At 46.4% G+C, this 19,696-nt stretch overlaps 1 protein-coding gene across 1 annotated transcript in view; it reads left to right on the top strand.

Annotated features, from left to right (window-relative positions):
• The first annotated feature begins 366 nt into the window (after positions 1-366).
• Positions 367-19,696, top strand: part of RASSF2 (Ras association domain family member 2) — a 30,880-nt gene continuing 11,550 nt past the window's right edge. Inside the window, exons 1-4 of the mRNA XM_048512835.1 lie at positions 367-518; positions 16,496-16,579; positions 17,756-17,831; positions 18,494-18,645. Of these exons, the coding sequence (XP_048368792.1) occupies positions 16,521-16,579; positions 17,756-17,831; positions 18,494-18,645 (287 nt within the window). The 5' untranslated portion in view covers positions 367-518; positions 16,496-16,520. The remainder of the gene's footprint in view (positions 519-16,495; positions 16,580-17,755; positions 17,832-18,493; positions 18,646-19,696) is intronic.

The following is a 19,696-nucleotide window of genomic DNA, read 5'->3' as shown; positions in this document are numbered from 1 at the left end:
TAAAGGCGAGCGAGGGCGGGGTGTTCCTTCCGTGCCATTGTCATTTCTGGTTTGACCTTCCCAACCTGTTTGAGCGGTGACTGGCCCAAGCCAGGAACGGCGCTCCCTCCTCTCCGGTGCCCTCCTCACCCCACAACCACCGTCCTTCGCTGGGCACTGCTGCACCCCCGCCCCTCACCGGCTCTGCTCCGCGTCCAGCCCCGCCGGTCCAGCTCCAGCCTGGCCGCGGATCTGGCAGCATTGTCCGGCTGGACTTCCCGGCTCCTCCCCCTTCGCCCGGGACCCTCCAATGAGAACGCGGGGAACCGGGGGAGCGCCGCCGCGATTGGCTCTGCGGGGACCATCACCGCGAGGGGAGGAGGGCGAGGCAGGCGGCGGCTCCCGTCGCCCTCTGGCTGCGCGCTGGCTGGGCTGGGGGCTCTTCGGGCTGCCAGGACCCTGCGCCGGATCGGGGCCCCGGAGGCGCCTTGCCCGCTCGGCCGCGCCCCTCCTCCTGCGCCTGCTCTGCGCCCCTGACGGTAAAGCCTTTTCTCAGTCTCTTTTGCAAAGTGCTGCCCTGGCAGCGACTCCTCCCGCCGGGAAGAGAGTTTCACCCGCGCCCCCCTGTTGCGAAGGGCTGGGACATTTCTTGGGAAGGACTGGTGGGAACTGCCGAGCCCCGTCCCCACGGGCAACTGAGCCGGGCTGAGGGTGGGGTCACTCTTGTCTCTCTCTTCCCCCCGCCCCGCCCCAGTTTGTCAAGCTGCATCCTTAACCGGCTGCTTCCACGCTGGCGAGGAAGGAAGCCAAGACGGGAAAGGAGGGTTATTTGGGGAGGGGGCGATGAAACTTAGGAAGCAAAGCAGGCAAATCTCCCTGTCCTTGGGGGTGTCTTCGTCCAAACCCGCTCTTCTGTTTGGGTGCTCAGACGTAGCATTCTACTTTCGATAGGGCGTAACTCTCCCTGAACAGATCCGGGCTGCAATTCTGCTCGCTTCCCGGGGAGTAAGCCCCTCGGAGTCAGGCGGCCTTGCTCCCTAGTGGGTAAAGGGCTGTGCTGCTTTCCTTCGAAGTTAGGGAGGCGGTGGGGGTGGGGAGGGAAGGCTGGCTGGCTGGCTGCACAAGCACGCATCAAAATGACTAGGAGAGCACTCTCAGTTTCCTGTTCATTTCCGAGGGGTGTGTGTGTGTGTAGGAAGGCATGCTTCTGAACGGTGACTCCCATCACCCTAGTGCTTAGGGGTTTGGGGGAATCTTGATGATGAGCCGCTTCGTCTTGCCATGCTGGGTTGAAAGCCCCGTTCAAGACACCTGGCTTCTCCCTTAACCCAGGGGGGTGAATACTGAACCCCGGGAGAGAGGGATTATTTGGAATCTCTCTCCTTGTATGCCCCCCATCACCTTATTTCTCTTATGGGTCTGTTTATCCATCAGTCTGATGGACTGTGGCTAGTTAAACACACACACACACCTCCTGGCAGGATATTGTCTCTTGCTGTCCCTGGGTGTTAGATACTCTGATCTGTAGAGGAAGGGGAAGTGGGCAGTGGGGAGTGAAAAGAGGAAGAAAGAGGCTGGCTGAGGGAGATCTGCAAACTGAGCCCTTGAGTAAATAGGCATGTGCCTTGTTGCTGGAGAAAAGTCAGATGGGACAAGAAGGGGAGAGCTTGTAGTTGCAGGCCCTTCTGGAGGTACCACGTGGGGGTACATAAAGGTGCACTGGACATGGATCTGATCAGAAAAGGATTCTCCATAATCAGAACGGCCTGTGTAGTCTCAACTATAGCTTTCTATGTGTTGTAGAATAGCCCATATTTGATATTCATTTCTGGCAATTTATTTACTTATATGGAACAAAAAGGGAAGGCCTGCTGGGACATTGCTTGGCTTGAGGGCTAAATGTGATCCAGGTGGCCCCAGTGTCTGAACTGGGGGGCAGATATTGCCTTCTTTTCAGATTAGCAAGGGTTTGTTTTGTCCTATAGAACCTAGACGTAATTTCAGCATGAATGCACGTGTCAGACTGTCTGTCAATATTGTCTATCAATATTGTCTACTTAACTGGCAGTGGCTCTCCAGGGCAATGGTGTAGGCATCTCAATTTTCTAGGAGGGAGTCAAACCTGGAAAGGGGGGGGGACCAGGGCTTGCTTCACAGAGAGGTTTGTCACACCACTTACTACCCGATCCTTTTAACTGGAGAGGCCAGAGACCTCACAGCTTGTGCACGCAAACCAGATTCTCTCTACCTTTAAGTCACAAATGCTCTGGCAATTTGACTTTCTGATACAGCTTCTCCCTTGCACAGAGTTGTGTTTAAATTGTGCCAAACAGCTGCACATGCTTAGTAGGTGTAATAAAGACTGGTCTCCTGAGTGGTTGTTGTGGTTGCAAATCTGCAGAATATGTAGGCTTTAGACCACAATCTTCAAAAAGGTTCTGCACACCTGCATTGGACTCTCCCGATAGAGGATGTTCATGTTTATCTTTATTCCCTGTTACATTTGCATTTGGCTCTTAGTCCATTTTAGCAACTAGTCTGTCCAGCAGTTGTCATCATTCCCAAGAATAATCTCCATAAGATCCAAGTGACTGCAAAACGTTTGCTATCTTTCAGAACTTTACCTGTCCTGTACCAGAAAGCTGGAGGTGGGTGGCATGAATAACAAACTTTGAACTACACCAGCGCTCACATAGATTAATTCCTAGCAGCCACTGGAAATCCCCCTCGCTGGTGTGTAAAGGTGGGAATCTCATATCTCTCCCTTATGTTGCAGACATATGTTATTGTAGGTTCTTAGCTGGCACCACAAACACTTTCTGTACACCAGTCTTTGGACTGGAGAAATCCCAGGCTCCATTTAGTGGTGTGGCTGGCCAACTGTGTTTTGTTTATGAAAATCTGTATCCTGTTTTTTTTTCTGCCATGCTGAAGGTGGCTAACAAAAATGACAGTAACACACAACTAAAATCTGATTCTACAGGTCCAGGATAAAAGCAGTGCTTCTATAGAGCTGGATGGAAAGGAGAGAGAAAGAGAGTTGAAGACTGTTTATTGAGGATTTGCTCCAAATCTTTGGATGATCTAGTTTGCAACCACTGGCTGTAGAGCCAAATGTGGCTCAGTACAAAACGAAATATGGCTGCTTACCAAAGAAAATGCCCCCAAATTTGGATTCGGGCATCAGCTGTTCAGCAGTGGAATCCTATGCAGAGTTACTCCAGTCTCTGTCCATTGATTTCAGTGAATTTAGACTGGAGACACTGTAAATCTCCTCTTGCAAAGTAGATTTCATTTTTAGAGCAAGCAACACACATGCTGTATGCAGATTGCCCTAGTGATAGCTAATTTCTGCATGCTTTCAAAAGCTCTTTGCTATCCCCGCCAACAAGATCTACATTGAACTTGCATGCAAATTGAACTTCTTTTCTGCGTTTGAAAATATTGTATTCTGCTTTATATGAAGCAACTGAAGAACAAGAAAGATAAGAAGCATTTATTGAATGAATGAAATTTACAAGCAATAAAAACAGCAGTAATTCAGACAATGACAATGAAATGCTAGTTCTAGCCTAGTCTGAAAAACTTCAAATATAAAAATTCACCCCGTAAATAAAAAACACAGTTGGTCTTGCAGCTAGGAAGCCCAGCAATAACTAAACATCCCCAAGCATTGCTTCCATGGAATAAGGGCAATGTTAGTCAGGTTTAACTTCAGAAGACTCATGGAAATAAAACAGCCTCCCAAGCCTTAACAGAGAATGGCCATGCATGCACCATATCTGGCTGGTTGTTTGCGGGGGTGGGGGCAGCCATGAAGCAGACCATAGATCTTAAAGAGGCCAAACAGCCAGTCAATATATTGATGTTTTCTTACCCAGTCTTGACATCTTGGGGCAAGTGAAAATAGATTAAATGTTCCTTTTATTTACGAGTTGTGTTTTTATCCTGCTTTTCCTCTGGCAAGCTCAGGCAGCTTGCGTAGTTCCCCTCTATTTCATCCTTCCAACCATCCTCTGAGGTAAGTTTGGCTGAAAGTGTGTCACTTTCAGGCCAGACTCTCATTTGTAAAAAAAGAACCGCCAGTTTGTTCATTCACCTCTTGTGAGGAACAAAAGCTTCCAGATGACAAGGCAGCTGAGCTTTGGTGAACTGCAAGGGACTGTCTTCCTTTCAGGCAGTCATATTTGCATAGGTGTGTACATTTGCATAGGTGTGTACAGATAGATAAACTAGTAAAAAGGGGGGGAGGGGCTTATTCCAAGTCCAAGCAAATTATATGCAATGCATTTTTTGTTTTGCAAACCAGCAAAAATGCAAGCACATCCAACCCTTCTTCCATTTCATGTACTTAACTTTCCCCCTTTAAATAAACTAAACTTACAAGTGCTTAACGTTGGCTGGGTTATGACCTGGGTTTGTTGTTTTAATCCAGATATAATGCCTAATTAAAGATAACTAAAAGAGAACTGTTTGAAAACCTTAGGAGAAATCCAGCCAAAGACAAGTGTTTCTAAATCCCTTTAATTTCATTGGGAGAGATTAAAGCATAGGTTTAATTCTTCCCGAGAAATCAGAAGTCCTTACGTTTGGTCAGAATTACTTAACCCCCACAAATCAGAATGGCTTGACTTTACTCCTACAAACCAGATAAGGCAGAGTTTAGTAAGGGGGGTTGCATGTGTCCTGTTTATTGCATGCAAGCACATGGGGAAAATGCAAAATACGTTGTACCGCATTTGAAGTTCAGTTTTTTGACACTCTTTGTCCAAGTTCTCAGTGTCTTATGATTGTAAAGATATGCTTGAAACATCAGATGATTTCCAGGAGATGATGGATGGCTTATTGGTCTGCTCTGCTTCTTGCCATGGCTACCAGAAGCAGAACGAGTTATGCAAAACAGCAGAGATTGCTTATAAATTATTCAGAACCAGGGAAAACATTTGTGTGTTATGACTTTGCACAATGGCTCTAGGTTGCAAGATTCTCTCCCGACCTATTTGCCTGTTTCGTAAGTCGCTTTATTTGCTCCTATTTTGTGAGCGGCCGTGAGCAGTTTTTCTGGAGAGGTGGCACACAAATGCTCTACATGGCAAGCAAGATACATAAAAGTAATGGCTGGATTCTCACGCTGAGCTGCTCTGGGCTGGCTGCTTGTTTAATATGTTATGCTTCATTTGGGCTGAGCTGAACAGCTGCTTCAGATCGCCGCCACAAGTTCAGCAGCAGTGGGCTCAGAGCTTCCGCTCTTGGAAGCTCAGGAGGATCTGTCTGACTTGCCTCCAGGCTGAGTTTCTTTGAGCAAGGGCTGGAACTTCACAGAGTGGGAAATCTGACTTGCTGGGAATGTCTTCTGGACCTAAGCACAGAACGGAAGTCTAGTATTAGCCAAACGGTAACTTACATTTTAAAAGGGTTAAAATGTAAGCATTTGAGAATCCACTTCTCAGGTCCATGTTTATTTTTCAGTGTACAAAATAGACTGAGGTGAGAGCCCACTTTCTCATCTCGTTAAAACTTCTCTCTTTGGTTGTAGGCAGACATACTATGAATATATGGCTGTTTATTATTCATGGCATTTGTGTGCTGCTTTTCTCCCTTAAGTAACTCACAGAGAGATACCAAAATGCAAATTGCCAAGTTAAATGATACAATTAAACAACAAGATCCTAGGCCGGTCTGGTGAATATGTGTTCCTTGAGAGCCTACCTCTGGCTCTGCCATCACTTGAAATACCTGCAAGGAAAGGCAAACAGACGGAACTCTGCTAGCTCATATTCCTTTACCAGAAGACAGAGCTCACTGCAAAAACCTCAGTTGTGGTCCTGGGATCAGCTTCTGTGAATAACAAGAAGGCAGATCTGTAGGCAAGATAATATGTAGCTGTGTCTTTTAGATACCAGGAGGTTTTACTTCTCTTTTACTCCAGCTGCTGCCAGTCAGCATCACCCCCTCCTATAGCTTGTCACTCGTCACTCCCCCACGGCTGCTTTAGGGAGGGGAAAGAAAGAAGAGACAAAATAATTCAGAGGGGCCAAACTTTCATGAATATTCAGACTTCCCAATAGAAGCCGATCTTATTTTTCATGTTGACACTTCGTTCCTAGACAGCGAGTTAGAATGAAAAGTGATTTAAATATGCTTCATGTTTAAATATATACCAGTGGGGGAACCTGTGAAGATTCCTGGAAGGGAAACTGATTTCCCTTTACCTCCCCCTCTGAGGCCGTTGATCAGAGTCAGATAGAATGATACTTAGGATAGCCCCAGTGGTGGGAATTCAAATAATTTAACAACTGATTGTTTACAAGCACCATTTTAACCACTGGTTCTGCCGAAGTGGTGCAAACCGGTTGAATCCCACCACTGCATAGCCCCCTTAATTAAAATTCCCGTTTAAGCGTATCTTTTTAGTCAGTGCTAAAATGCAAGTCTCACCTTCTTGTGGAACTGGGAACAGTAATACAGAATCTTGCAGAAATGTGTCTTAGGCAGGAGGGAAGGTTTATCTTAAACAGCTGCCTGGTGGAAATGCAAATTGGAAGTTTTGTCCTGCAGGGAGATGCAGTGGCAAAGCTTCATCTCTTGAATTTCTGCCTGCTGCTGTATAGCTGATAAAGGAGGGAGGCAGAGAAAGAGGCAGACGCTGATGCTGATTTGTATCTGAGAGGCCTTGGGAAATGGCTGAATACACCAAGTAAGAGAACAGAGTGAAAACGTTAAGGATCACTGAGCACATCGCTTCCAGTTCTCTCTTAAATATGGTGATAGAAAAAGTAGGAATTAAAGCATGTGTTCAAAGAGCCACAAAAAAACCTTGTGTGCTTAAAAATCACATCCTTTAACTCTGGAATAACCTTTTCGGTGAGATTCATTTGCCCCCTGTTTCTTCCAGATTTAAGAATTTTGAGGTTCTAGCAGAGCCGTAGCAAGGGGGAACTGTGCTCGGGGCACGTGTGTGCCTGCACCCCAGCCACGCCTCCACATGCCCCCACCCCAGAACGCTGCCACTGCACCCTCATCATGCCCCTCCACCAGCGCTCCTGGGGCAAGACGCCCCCGTCCCTTGGGTGCTACGCCACTGGGTTCTAGACCTGCCCTGAAGTGCTGGACACCCCACAGCCTCCTAGAGCCAGATCCTCCTGCAGTCGTTTAGAGAGGCTGAAGTTGTGCTGCCCCTTCCTGGAATCTTGGTTTGGAAGCTGATGCTGGTGGAAGTGGCTGAGCTTTTCTTTCCCTCCCTTGGCCTTTTACATGCCCATTTTTGAAAATCTCCCTCCCCAGGAGATAGGATTAAACTCCCTCCACCCAAAACCGGGTTTAACACATGGCCATTAAAAATCTAACACAACAGAAAGAGTCTCTGGTTCCTTTAATGTTATGCCTTCTGCCTTGTTACATGGCAGATTTAATAAGCAAGAAAAGGCTAAAAGATTGTGCCCATGTAATGATGGCTCAGTTGAATCTCTGGCCCACCAATTACTACACTGTCTCAGATTCAAGGAAATCAGATCCAAGTATGTGAATCTTACTCCTTTACATTTACCCGATCTCCCCGATTTAATTAGATCACACTACTTGTTTAAGGGGACCAGATGGTCACCTTTGTAAACCGGGACGGGCGGGTAGGCGGGTGGCCGCGCACGCGCAGCTGCAGGAGCGCACGGCCTTCTGGGGTGCTCCCATTTCCCGCCCTGTGACAGGGCAGGAAACGGGAGTGCCCCAGAAGGCCGTGCACTCCTGCGGCCGCGTGCGCGGGAGGCTGCCGCACTGCCTTGTGCCCCAGAAGGCAGTGCAGCAGCCTTCCAAAAATCGGGACACTTGTAAAAACCCGCGGAACGCGGGATAAATTGTTTTAAGGCGGGACTGTCCCGCCAAAAGCGGGACGTCTGGTCAGCCTATACTTGTTGGACAATCCTGATCCTTCTCTCTGTATGATAGTGGCAGACTTTCTCCTGGAAATTACTAAACACCATTAGATTTCCTTCGACCTAACATTTATTTCCTGTATTGTATATGCTTTTTAATCTGTTCTTATTATTGCTGTTTTTATTATTGCTGTATGCCAATAAAGGCTTGCTCTCTGGTTCCAAATGGAGGCTTCTGCTTCCTTGTGCAGGTGTTGGCCAGCAGAGTTCCTTTTGATAATCTGGCGGCCTTCACAGGCTGAGATTTTGCTGGGTAGCAGCTGCCAGTTTGCAGAGCAGATGGGTTTCTTGGGATCAGGGAATAGACTAAGAAGTTATTTTTAGCTTGGATTATGGTTTGGGGGGCAGTTATCTTTTCAGTTGATTGCATGACATGGGATCCTGTCCTCCAGATTCCCTGCCAATTTCAGGAGTGTGCTAAAATGCTGCTATCAGCTGCCCATAGACTGCACACGTTCCATATGCCCACAAAAAGCTTAGAACATATCTAATTATTGCAAACTCAGTTTAGCTATCAGCTGCCCATAGACTGCACACGTTCCATATGCCCACAAAAAGCTTAGAACATATCTAATTATTGCAAAATCAGTTTAGCCTTTGCCAAAAGCAATTGTGTTTGATATTGTGTTTGAAAGATAATAAATATATATATACAATTGTATTAACAATAATCTTGACATAACAGATCCGTCATGTTTATGAAACAAATTATGTATTAAGTAGTTTGAAGAAAGGGTAATCCAACAAAAAGGTTCTATACAAAAATTGTTACTCTATATGATTCCCAAGGGAAAAGTATGTTTATTGTTTGTATTATTTGTATGAATATGACTGGACCCTAACGGAAAAGGGACATTGGTCTCTCTCTGATAGAATGATTGTGTGTTATTTTTCTCTTCTGTTGTTATTTTTGTTGTTGTTGTCATTTGAAAATTGATAAAAAAGCAGTTTTAAACAACAAAAGCAATTGTATTTGGTGAGGCCGAGGGTGCTTGCTGGGAATTTTCTACAGACTTTGAGCTTCTCCTACAATTTCCAGGATTCCAGTGACAGAAAATAACCACTGAGTCAGTTTAATCAACTCTCCATGTTGTTACTTCCTGGTGCAGAATGTGGCATCCTGGGATCCTCAGTGCTCTTTTTTTTTAACAATGGCCGTTTCCGCACGGCCTTTTTATGGCGCCCTGGGGACGGGATAAACGCTGTCCCCAGGGAGCCATTCGCACAGGCGGCGCTGCTGCAACGCAGCAGCGCTGACCTGACTGCGCTCCCCCTCCCCCAGGGCAGCGTCAGGCCGCCCTAAACAACAACCTTTTAAAGGGTTGTTTTTGCCGCAACAGCGTGTTCCCGGCGGCGCGGTGTGAACAGCACCGCCGGGAACACGCTGTTTCCCTTCCCCGTCCCACTCACCTTGTCCCTGTCGTCGGCCTGCTGGCCTCTGCAGCCCCTCCCTCACTGTCCTCCGACCCCTGGAGGTCGGAGGGCAGCGTGGGCGGGGCTTCAGAGGCCAGCAGCCCAACGACGGGGACAAGGTGAGTGGGACGGTGAAGAGGGCAGAGGCGGCTCCATGCGGAGCCGCTTGTCCTCTGCTGGCCTCCCCTGAGGAACGGCCTCCGCCCCCACGCCAGCAGAATTCTTGCCGGTGTGGGGGCGCCTCGGGGGCCGTGCGGAAACGGCCAAAAAAAGTTTCAAATCCATAGGGTTGTTGATAGAAGTTTGTGCATTTGTACCTGGGGAAACCTTGAAACTCAGAATAGGTTGGAGCTCAAGTTAAATGACCAAGGGCCATTGCAACTCCGTGTCCTTCTTGGCCTTCTAGTCCAGTGAATCTCAGGCCCTTTCCACACATGCAGAATAATGCACTTTCAATCCACTTTCACAGTTGTTTGCAAGTGGATTTTGCTATTCTGTACAGTAAAATCCAGCTGCAAAGTGCATTGCAAGTGGATTGCAAATGCATTATTCTGCATGTGCGGAAGGGGCCAAAGTCTACATGTCCTTTCTGAATATCCAGTGACAGAAATCAAATTAATTGCAAAAGAAAGGTCTTGGAGCAGCATAAATTATGTAAAGGTTGCAGATCAGGGCAGATGGTAATGTATTCTTAATGCCTCATTTGGGGCTTCTTGGTGAAGGAGTTGTTTTTGTTTTCAAGCAGTGCATCCATTGTATACAGAAGCTGCCTTAAACCGAGCCTAGTTGTTGGCCCATCTAGCTTGTTCTACTCTAACTGGCAACGGCTCTCCAAGGACTTGAGACACAGCGAGGTCTTGCCCAACCTTGCCTCCCTGGAGGTGCCAGAGTTTGAACTTGGTGCCTAGGGCATGCAGAAGCTGTGCTTTGTCACCAAACTGTAGCCCCTTCTGTTTCCACAACCTGTCACCAACTTCTGTGGCACACAATGTTATTGGGTATCTTTATATAATTGTTATCCATAGCCAGTGAATAAATCCTTGTCTGCTATTTTCAGTGACTTCTCATATACTGAGTTATCTGTGGGCTCTGGTAAAGCAAGAGTGGATTGGGGGCGGGGGGAGGAAGAGGCAGAGCTGAGTTTCTAGTTTAAACAGTGCTGCTTTAAGAATTGCTTCTGCTCCAGTGAACCCTAATTGCTGAGGGCAGTCTCTGATTTGGGAGAATTGAGTCCCTGCTTTTCTCCTCCAAAGCAGCTTACAACGTCTGTCTCTACTGTTTATTGTCACTGCAACAACTCTGTGAGGTAGGCAGGGTTGAGAGGTAATGGCTGACTCAATGTTATCCAGTGATCTTTCATGGCAAAGAGGGGGTTTGAACCTGAGTCTTCCACATTGTGGTTCAGCACTGGATACTAGGACTGGAGATACCCTGGTTTAAATCCTTGGGCTCTCAGTTTAACCTACTTCGCAGGGTTATAAGAACACTGTTGTGCAAGAGAGACCATGTACACACCTAAGTTCCTTGGAGGAAGGGCTGGATAAAAATAGATGAACAGTTATGCCTACATTGGCATCATTCCTGTGCCTGAAGGTACCTCCCCTTCTTTCAGGCCCCTTCCACACACGCAAAATAATGCGCTTTCAAACCACTTTCACAACTGTTTGCAAGTGGATTTTGCCATTCCGCACAGCTTCAAAGAGCACTGAAAGCAGTTTGAAAGTGCATTATTCTGCATGTGCGGAATGAGCCTCAGTTTGCTGCTCCTGGTCCGGAGGCTGAGCTTGGCTAGAGGACATTGCCACCTTCATAGATGCTAGAATGGAAGCCTCCACACCTGCTGGAGGCTCACTCATGAGGCTCTTTGTACTCCTGGTTCCATTGGAGGGGAAGATCACAAGGGGACTTCCTGCTCGGCTGGAAGTTCAAAAGCAGAGTTCCTCATACAAGGCTTGAGCAATTGTCATCCTTGAGGCATATAACAGGCTTCTATTTTTAACACGTTTTTAATCAGATGAATAATCATGTAACTTGGTTTCCTTTTACATGGAGACTTCCTGTTTGGTTTCCTTCGACAATTTCAAGATCTTGATGGCTGCATAGCGACTAAAAGTGAGGTTATCACCAAGTCCCCATCCCCCATCTATGAGATCTGGAACCTCCTCTCAATTTTGTTTTTCCAGATGTAACTTTCACCAGATGTAACTTTCACCAGCCTGTGGCAAGTGAATAATGGGGTGCTTGGTTAGAGCCAGTGGTGGGATTCAGCAGGTTCGCACCACTTTGGCAGAACCGGTTGGTAAAATGGTGCTTGTAAACAACCAGTTGTTAAATTATTTAATCCCACCACTGGTTAGAGTCTTGATTTAGATCAGTGATAGATAAAGTGCCATTTGCCTAGTTTTGAAAAGCCACCTTCTTGTTGGACCAGTTCAGATTTGTTCCCATTTAACTCTTTGAAATTTGAGGCTGTGTCATCTCCCCACTGCAAACCTACGCTGCCAGTCCTCATAACCATGCCTCACAGCCTTTTCTCAAACACAGTTGGAGTAGGGATTCTGTCAGGTAGGCCTGGTATGCAACCTTGGCCTCAGACTGCGGCATCAATTCTTGTTGGGAAGCATAGGAAATATTATTCCCATCATCCCATGCTTTCTGACGGCCTCGATAGGGAACTACCGGTAGATTTGCTTTATCTCCTTGTACAGAGCCTGGTAGAGACCCCAGTCAGAAGTTCTCACTAGCCATGAGCAAGCTGGGTTGGGGAAGAAGATAGAAGTGGTATGGCTCATGAGGGTCTCCCATTTGTGGGACCCAAATAAAGCTATGCCCAACCAGGCCACTGATATGTGTTTTTAAGCGTTTCAAGTTCAAGACTTTGATGCCAGTTTTATAGATGAAGGAAATATTTTCTTTGCAAAGGAAAGATACTGTGTACATGTTCATGGGCACTTTACTCACTGGTCTTTTTTGGGTTGAAAGCTTTCTTATGCTTTGTGGAAAGAAATATGCTATGTGCTCAGAGAGGTTAAATCCAGTGGTGGGATTCAAATAATTTAACAACCGGTTCTGGTGGTGGGATTCAAATAATTTAACAACGGGTTGTTTACAAGCACCATTTTAACAGCTGGTTCTGCCAAAGTGGTGCGAACCTGCTGAATCCCACCACTAGTTAAATCCTTGAGGGATGGGGAAGAAACAGGCTTTCTTGTAAACAAAAGGTGGTAGCTCTAAGCATGCTTCAAAGATGTTACTTCTCTGCTGTACTCAAATGGAGTTGGTTTGCAGAGCTCCACATCCGCCTTTAGACAAGGCTTCCATTGATGTGAAATGTGGGGCTTTGTCTTGGCTTGCATTGAATCAAGTATTGCTACCCCCCAGCCCACCCCTGCTGCTGCGCCTGCTGATCCCTGACTGACTGCTGGGCTGGACAATGCTTCTTTTGCTGCATGGCTGGAGACAAGAGGAAAGTCCAAGGTCTATAGCTGGAAGTTTTGTGGGAGGGGAAGTTGCAGGCAGTATGAAACAGTTTAAACTTAAATCCAACCAAAGTCTCTGGCAGTACCATCCTCAACAGAGTATACCTTTCTATGCCCATTGACTTCAATGGAATTTGAAGGGTGTATCTCAGCTCAGGATTCCAGAATTTCTGAAATCTTGTGGATCAGAAACATTTGTCAGTTTCATTTCCTTTGCAGTCACTGGTCATATCTTACTGTGCTCTGGGTCGAATGCCCTTATATATTAGTTGGGAGGAAGATTAGTGACTTTCTTGTTAGACAAAGCTGAACGTTTGGAGTCTAGAGTATTTTTGAGGGGGCCAATCCCCCCATCATGGCAACAACGTCACCGTATTCATGTTGCTAGAGATGCCACCTGAGGTGTTTTTAAATGACTGCTTCTTGGCTCCAAGGAGCAGAGGGTTACACTGGGGTGAACGATTTCCTCAAATAGCTGTGGGATTATGTTTGAGTGTGATAGATATCTAGTTTAGTTGTCATGTATGTGATTGCTCTGTGTAGTTTATGTTCAAGTAAGTATCTGGCAGGCTTGGTTGTTTCCCACAAGGCACTGCCACCCCCTCCCCTCCTTTCCCCTGTTTGCTCCTTTGTCCTTCATTCCTCATTCGTGTGGAAACTGGAACTGCTCCTGTCAGGGAGATGGATGGTGTTTGTGTCCCAGAAATCAGCAGCAGAGCCAATGGCAAATGGATGCAGTTCAGCAAAGATGAATGTAAAACGTGGCTTACAAGAAAGATGGAACCACAGAGATAGAGAAGAGTAGGTTGGAAGGATGGAAGAAGGAGTGAAGCCATCATGGTGGATGACAAACAGAGCAGAGGGCCCCTGTTGTGATGCTGTGGTACACGCATTTTCTATTCGAGCTAGATCACCATACTGCATATCAGTGTTGCACCACAAATGTCTTGCCTCACCCTGTGAATTTTATCAGTTCTGCTTACACCCCCACCCTTCCTTTAAGAAGCTCAGGGCCCAGTTATCCCGGCAACAGTAATTTGAGGCTAGACAGGCTAAGAAAAGGTGGCTGGCCTCAGATCACGCAGGAAATTTTGTTGCTGAGCAAAGGTGCCCAAGAACTGTTTTTTCCAGCTTGCAGCTGGTAGTGGTCTTGGAGCTTTTTTGGCCACATCCATTGAGTACCGGCACTCTAGTCTCTGGCTGTGCTCCTGCTTTAAGGAAGCAGATATGAAATCATAAATATGCTTCTGGTCATCCTCAGAGTTCTCCTCTCTTGGCAACAATGGTTAAGCAGCAGAGCTGTGCCTCTCAGCTAGGCCAGAGCCTGGCAGCTTACTCTATAAATTAAATGCTGTTCATGCGACCTTTGGATGCCTTTGGTGAGACAGTGCAAAAGGTTTTCTGAAACATCTAAAGATTGTGGTGCCTCCCTTGTACCACCAAGGCGCCTTCTCCTGGTCCTGTATCCCTGACAGTACCTGATCATTGAACTCTGCTGATTTAACCACCACACAGTTTCTGCTGAATCTGGGGAAAATTAATTCCCTGCTTCCCAGTCCCTGATGAAGCTCAGCTTTTGGTGAGATGCTGGCTCCTCCCCTCCTGCTGTCACAGTGGGGCTGTCCAGAATTTTTATTGCCAAGAAATTCTTGGAATCTCTCTAGAACATCTGGAAGAGGACAGGAGCTTAGCTGCCTTTGGTGGAAGCATGTGTGGGAATCTGCAGAATTATTATTTTACAGCCAGGCATTATAGTAGTGTGGAGTTCTCCCCACAGGTCTCATGCTCACTTGGCAAGTCCTGGATCTGCCTTTGTCTTTGCCCAAGTGGCATTCCTGAAGACTCCAGGGACTTGCTGTGATCCAGAGTGACCAAAATGCTGCAAAAAGAATTGGGCCCCTTCCGCACACGCAAAATAATGCGTTTTCAAACCACTTTCACAACTGTTTGCAAGTGGATTTTGCTATTCCGCACAGCTTCAAAGAGCACTGAAAGCAGTTTGAAAGTGCATTATTCTGCATGAGCCTTAGTTTAGCAGATTATTTTAAAAAGCTGTCTTGAGTATTTTCCCCCCAGTGATAATAGCAGGAGATCTCTCAGCCCCACCTGAAGGTTGGCAATTCCAATGGGAAACATGTCGAAAGATACTCAAGTGTTGTTACTACCGTGTTTCCCCGAATATAAGACAGTGTCTTATATTAATTTTTGCTCCCAAAGATGCGCTATGTCTTATTTTCAGGGGATGTCTTATTTTTCTGTCTTCTGTTCGTCGGGCATGCTTCCGAACAAAAACTTTGCTATGTCTTACTTTCGGGGGATGCCTTATATTTCGCACTTCAGCAAAACCTCTACTATGTCTTATTTTTCGGGGATATCTTATATTCAGGGAAACAGGGTATGAAGCCTGCATTACCGAGCTGGTTTTGAAACTAGGTAGAAAGAGGCAGGAAGTCGGGACCTGCTGCTGGGTGGTTGTGATATTCTTAGTACAGTGTATCTGTTCTGTTTTTTTCCCTTTCTTGGAGGAAAACAACGAATGGTGGATGGAGGGCTGGCTTAGGTTTCTGCGTTTCCTGCCGTTTGTGGCTTTGTTTCGTGCATGATTAAGCATCTTGGGAAATAAGTTTTCTGCTTTGTGGGCCCCTGTTAACTTATGAAAAGTGGTTATCTGATTATGCCATAGTGTCATCATGGAGCATAGGAAAACGCTGGAAGTATGGCTATCTGCATAATTCAGCTTGCTCAGAATTTCAGTATACACATATATACATTTCTGTGTGGGCAAAGCCTGCTGATAGTTTCAAAAGCCAGAGCTGGCTCAATAATATTTTCAAAATAAATTATGTGCAGTGTTTCAAACTGCAGGGGGGAAAAACAAAATAAGAGGAGTTATGCAAATCTGACTTAATTTGTGCAATTTTTAACATGGTGCAGAATTTGTGCATTTTTTTAAAAAGCTATCTGAAAATTTCAAAACTCTGTGCCCAGAAAAGATTAGTTTTACAGTCTGCACAATTTATGTAAGTGAAACACCTTCCTTTGCGAAGCTTATTCTTCATTTGGGCATGATTTGTTTCAGCTCTGCAAGGCCTAAGAGTGGCAGAGAGCACCGAGACCCTGCTGAGGTGGGCTGCTTTTCCTCCGAATGGAAGGTGAAGTGCAGCAGGACTACGCTTCTCTTCTGTGGAAAAACAGCCCCTGTGTAGCCTCATTCAGGACCCTGTAGGTGCAATCCGGACTATAATTCTTGCAGGTCGGCAACTCAAGGCTGCTAAGCCAAATGAGCCCATACAGGGTTTGCTTCCTGACTTACCCGAGTTGCCAACCTAGCTGGTGAAGAGATGTGAAGAAAATGGGGAATTCCAGTACAGGAATGCATGAAGCTGCCAATCAGATTATTGGTCCATCACGGTCAGTGTTGTCTGCTCAGATTGGCATTGGCTCTCCAGGGTCTCAAGTTCTCTCACATCACCTGTCAACTGATTCTTTAATTTAAATTGGAAATGCCGAAAATTGAACCTAGGACTTTCTGCAGCTTCCCAGTAGCTAACCATGTCGGATGAGATGGAAGCATTTGCTCCTAGCCAGATTTCCCTCTCCAAATGTTCCTCCAGGCAAGCCGGTGTCTGATCAGACCTTAATCTGGGCATCTTCCTGCTCCTTCCAAAAGTAGCTTTTTCTTTGTTTTCAACACAGGTCCTAATGAAAGACTCCCTTGAGGATGGACTACAGCAGCGAGATACTCTTGGTCCCTTGTGGAAAAGAGAAATACATTTCAAAGTAAGTCAGTGGGAGGGGGCCGATTCAGACACAGCTTCAGTTTTTGCAGCTGGGGATGCATTTGTCATAATGCCTTTAGGGCTCCGTCTGGTTTTTTGTGTCTGCGTGTGACAGATGTAGAGACAGACATTTGCAAGTCATGAAGTTGTGGAGAGAGGGGAAATGAGGACTGGCACAGAATGAGCTGCAGCTATTGCCATGTAAGGGGAAGAAGGTCTTTGAAAAGAAAGCAGGTCTGAAGATGTCTCTTAACGAGTGGAGGTGCTAGTTCACAGTGGAAGGAAGGCGTCTTTGCAAGAGAGTGTGTTCCAGCAGGAATAATAGAATCTTAGCAATGGAAGGGACCATACAGGCCACCTAGTCCAGGGGTCTGCAACCAATTGGCCATGCTGGCAGGGGCTGATGGGAATTGTAGTCCATGAACATCTGGAGAGCCACAGGTTGCAGACCCCTGATTCTAGTCCAACCTTCTCAATGCAGGATCAGCCTAGAACATCCCTGACAAGTGTTTGTCTAGCTTCTGCTTGAAGACTGTCGGAGAGTGGGACCTCATCATCTCCCTAGGCAGCCGATTCCACTGCAAAACTACTCTAACTGTAAAAAAAATTCTTCCTTAAGTCAGGCTCATACCTTTCTGCCTGTAACTTATGTCTGTTATTGCCAGTTCTATCGTCTGCTGCCAACAGGAACAGCTCCTTGCCCTCCTCTAAGTAACAACCCTTCAAATACTTAAAAAGAGCCTTCATGTCCCCCTCAATCTCCTCTTCTCCAAATTAAACATCCCCATGTGCCTCAGCTTTCCCTTGTAGGGCTTGGTCCACAGGGTCCCGGTCACCTTTGTCACTCTCCTTTGCATCTGCTCAATTCTGTCCACATCCTTTTTAACGTGAGGCCTCCAGAACAGGAGAAGCTCTTAGTTGCCCTTGATTTCCAGCACTTGCCTGAGCAATTTTGCTTCACCAGCCCAGGAGACCTTCTGCTTTCCCTTAGTGTGTAGATTGTGTGTTTTGCCCTTGAGGAGTGAGGGTGGCACATGGGCCTCCAGACTATGTTTCCACATTCAGTCCCTAATCCTCTGGGTGCAGCCCCCTATCTTGGACAGAGGTACACAAGCCCGGTGTTGCTTTCCAGGAGGGAGTCATCCATTCTCCATTTGCTTCTTCTGCCCCCTTCCAGAAACGAGTTGCTACTACACCTGAAGACATATAACTTGTACTACGAAGGTCAGAATTTGCAGCTACGGCACAGAGAGGTAAGAGAGAATTTCCTTTTCTGGACTTGACCCAAAGGAAACATCACACAGTATGCTAAAACAAAACAAAGTTAAAATTACACCCTGGACACAGTGTGTAACAGACTTCCCTCTGCGATACACCTCTGAAGAGGCCAGCCACAGATGCAGGCGAAACGTTAGGAACAAGATCCACCAGACCGCGGCCACACTGTCTGGAAAACCCACCACAACAAATTTAAAATTATTTGCAATCCAAAGCAACTGGTTTCTGGGATCTTACATTATGCATATTGAGAAGATGTGCGTACCTTTTGATTATATACCACAACTTTGACTATTTTTTTGTATAATTGATACATTGTGCTAATAGTAGACATGAGGAGCAGATGTCACCTCTGCAAGGTACTAGAGCCCAAACCTCCCAACCGCTGTGATCAGTGCGCACAGAGGAGGAGCAGATGTGGGTCCTGCTCACAAGCCAGCGATTGCGCTGAGTTGGAGCCAGCATACTCGTATCTACTCCCGCCCTCCCCGCCCCCATGCATGCAGTCTGAATGTGCAGAGTCACAAGTAGAAGGCTACTGTGAAAACAGGGGCAGCTCTGCAGAGTATCTTTATAACAGCTCCTGTTTTAAATCATTCGCAAGCCTCTCTCTCTTTTTCCGCTCTCTCCCATCCAGGAAGAAGGGGAATTCATCGTGGAAGGCTTATTAAACATTTCCTGGGGGTTACGCCGGCCAATCCGCTTGCAGATGCAGGATGACAACCAGCGCATCCGTCCCCCACCATCCTCCTCCTCCTGGCACTCTGGCTGCAATCTAGGGGCACATGGGTCAGTGCGGGGTGCATATGTATGGACTGATTTTTTTTTAATCCTGATGCCCTTGGAAGAGCTGGCGGCATGTTATAAGTGCCATGCAAGCAGTGCTGCCATTTTTAAAAACATTTTAAAGGCATGGCAGTTTTGGGAAGGGGTTATTTTCTCCTGCAAACTCCTCTTTTCCCTGCAAGATTCCATCTGAGCATGCTGTTTTGAGGCTGTGCTCACAGTTAGCATACTATAACCATCTCTGGTGTCGCAGACTGCTTCTGAAGCTCTATAATCTAAACAGTCACAGGCTGGGGCATAAACAAGAGTACAAAAATATATGCTTTGGGGCCGATTCTTCTGCCGTTGGCACAGTCTGTTGCTAACATTGCACAGTGTCATTCTATGCAGTATGCACTATGCAGAACTGGGGTAATAGAGTTCTGGACTTCGCCACGTTGGGGTGGAAGGAGATTGTCACTTGAAATGCTCATTGCGTTTGCAAAGAACCCATTTTTGCGTGCAGTAAACGGACAGATTGGGAAGAGAAGCTTAAATCAGCTTTCTCCTCGATGAGAAGATTTATTACACATCAGGAGGATTCTTTTTAAAGCACAGGAGAGCCAAAGCCACCTCTTCCCACTGTCTGTTTCTGTGTCATGTCCTGAATGCTTCAGAGGTTAATGCCGATGCTAGTTTTGATTAGCTTTCCCTTTAGTCTTCCTTGTGAAAACCAGGAAGCCGTGGTGGGATTTGGCAGAACCGGTTGTTAAAAGGGTGCTTGTAAACAACCAGTTGTTAAATTATTTGAATCCCCCCACCGGAACTGGTTGTTAAATTATTTGAATCTCACCACTGCCAGGAAGGTCTGGTAACTGCTGTTGTCGCTGTTAGAAAGCTTGAGGTATCCGTTGTAGGAATGTTATTCTAATACATTCTGTAGTTACTTAATATGGTATAAATTAGAATCTGACATAGAGATAGAGATAAGATCACTGTGGAGGGGGGGTTGCTTTAATAGCTAAGGGGGAAAGCACCTTGTATTGTGCTGCTCATGCAAGTAGAACATTGTCTT

Source organism: Sphaerodactylus townsendi, linkage group LG12, assembly GCF_021028975.2.
Source record: "Sphaerodactylus townsendi isolate TG3544 linkage group LG12, MPM_Stown_v2.3, whole genome shotgun sequence".
Classification (NCBI taxonomy): Eukaryota; Metazoa; Chordata; class Lepidosauria; order Squamata; family Sphaerodactylidae; genus Sphaerodactylus; species Sphaerodactylus townsendi.
This window is presented reverse-complemented; position numbering and strand designations above follow the sequence as displayed.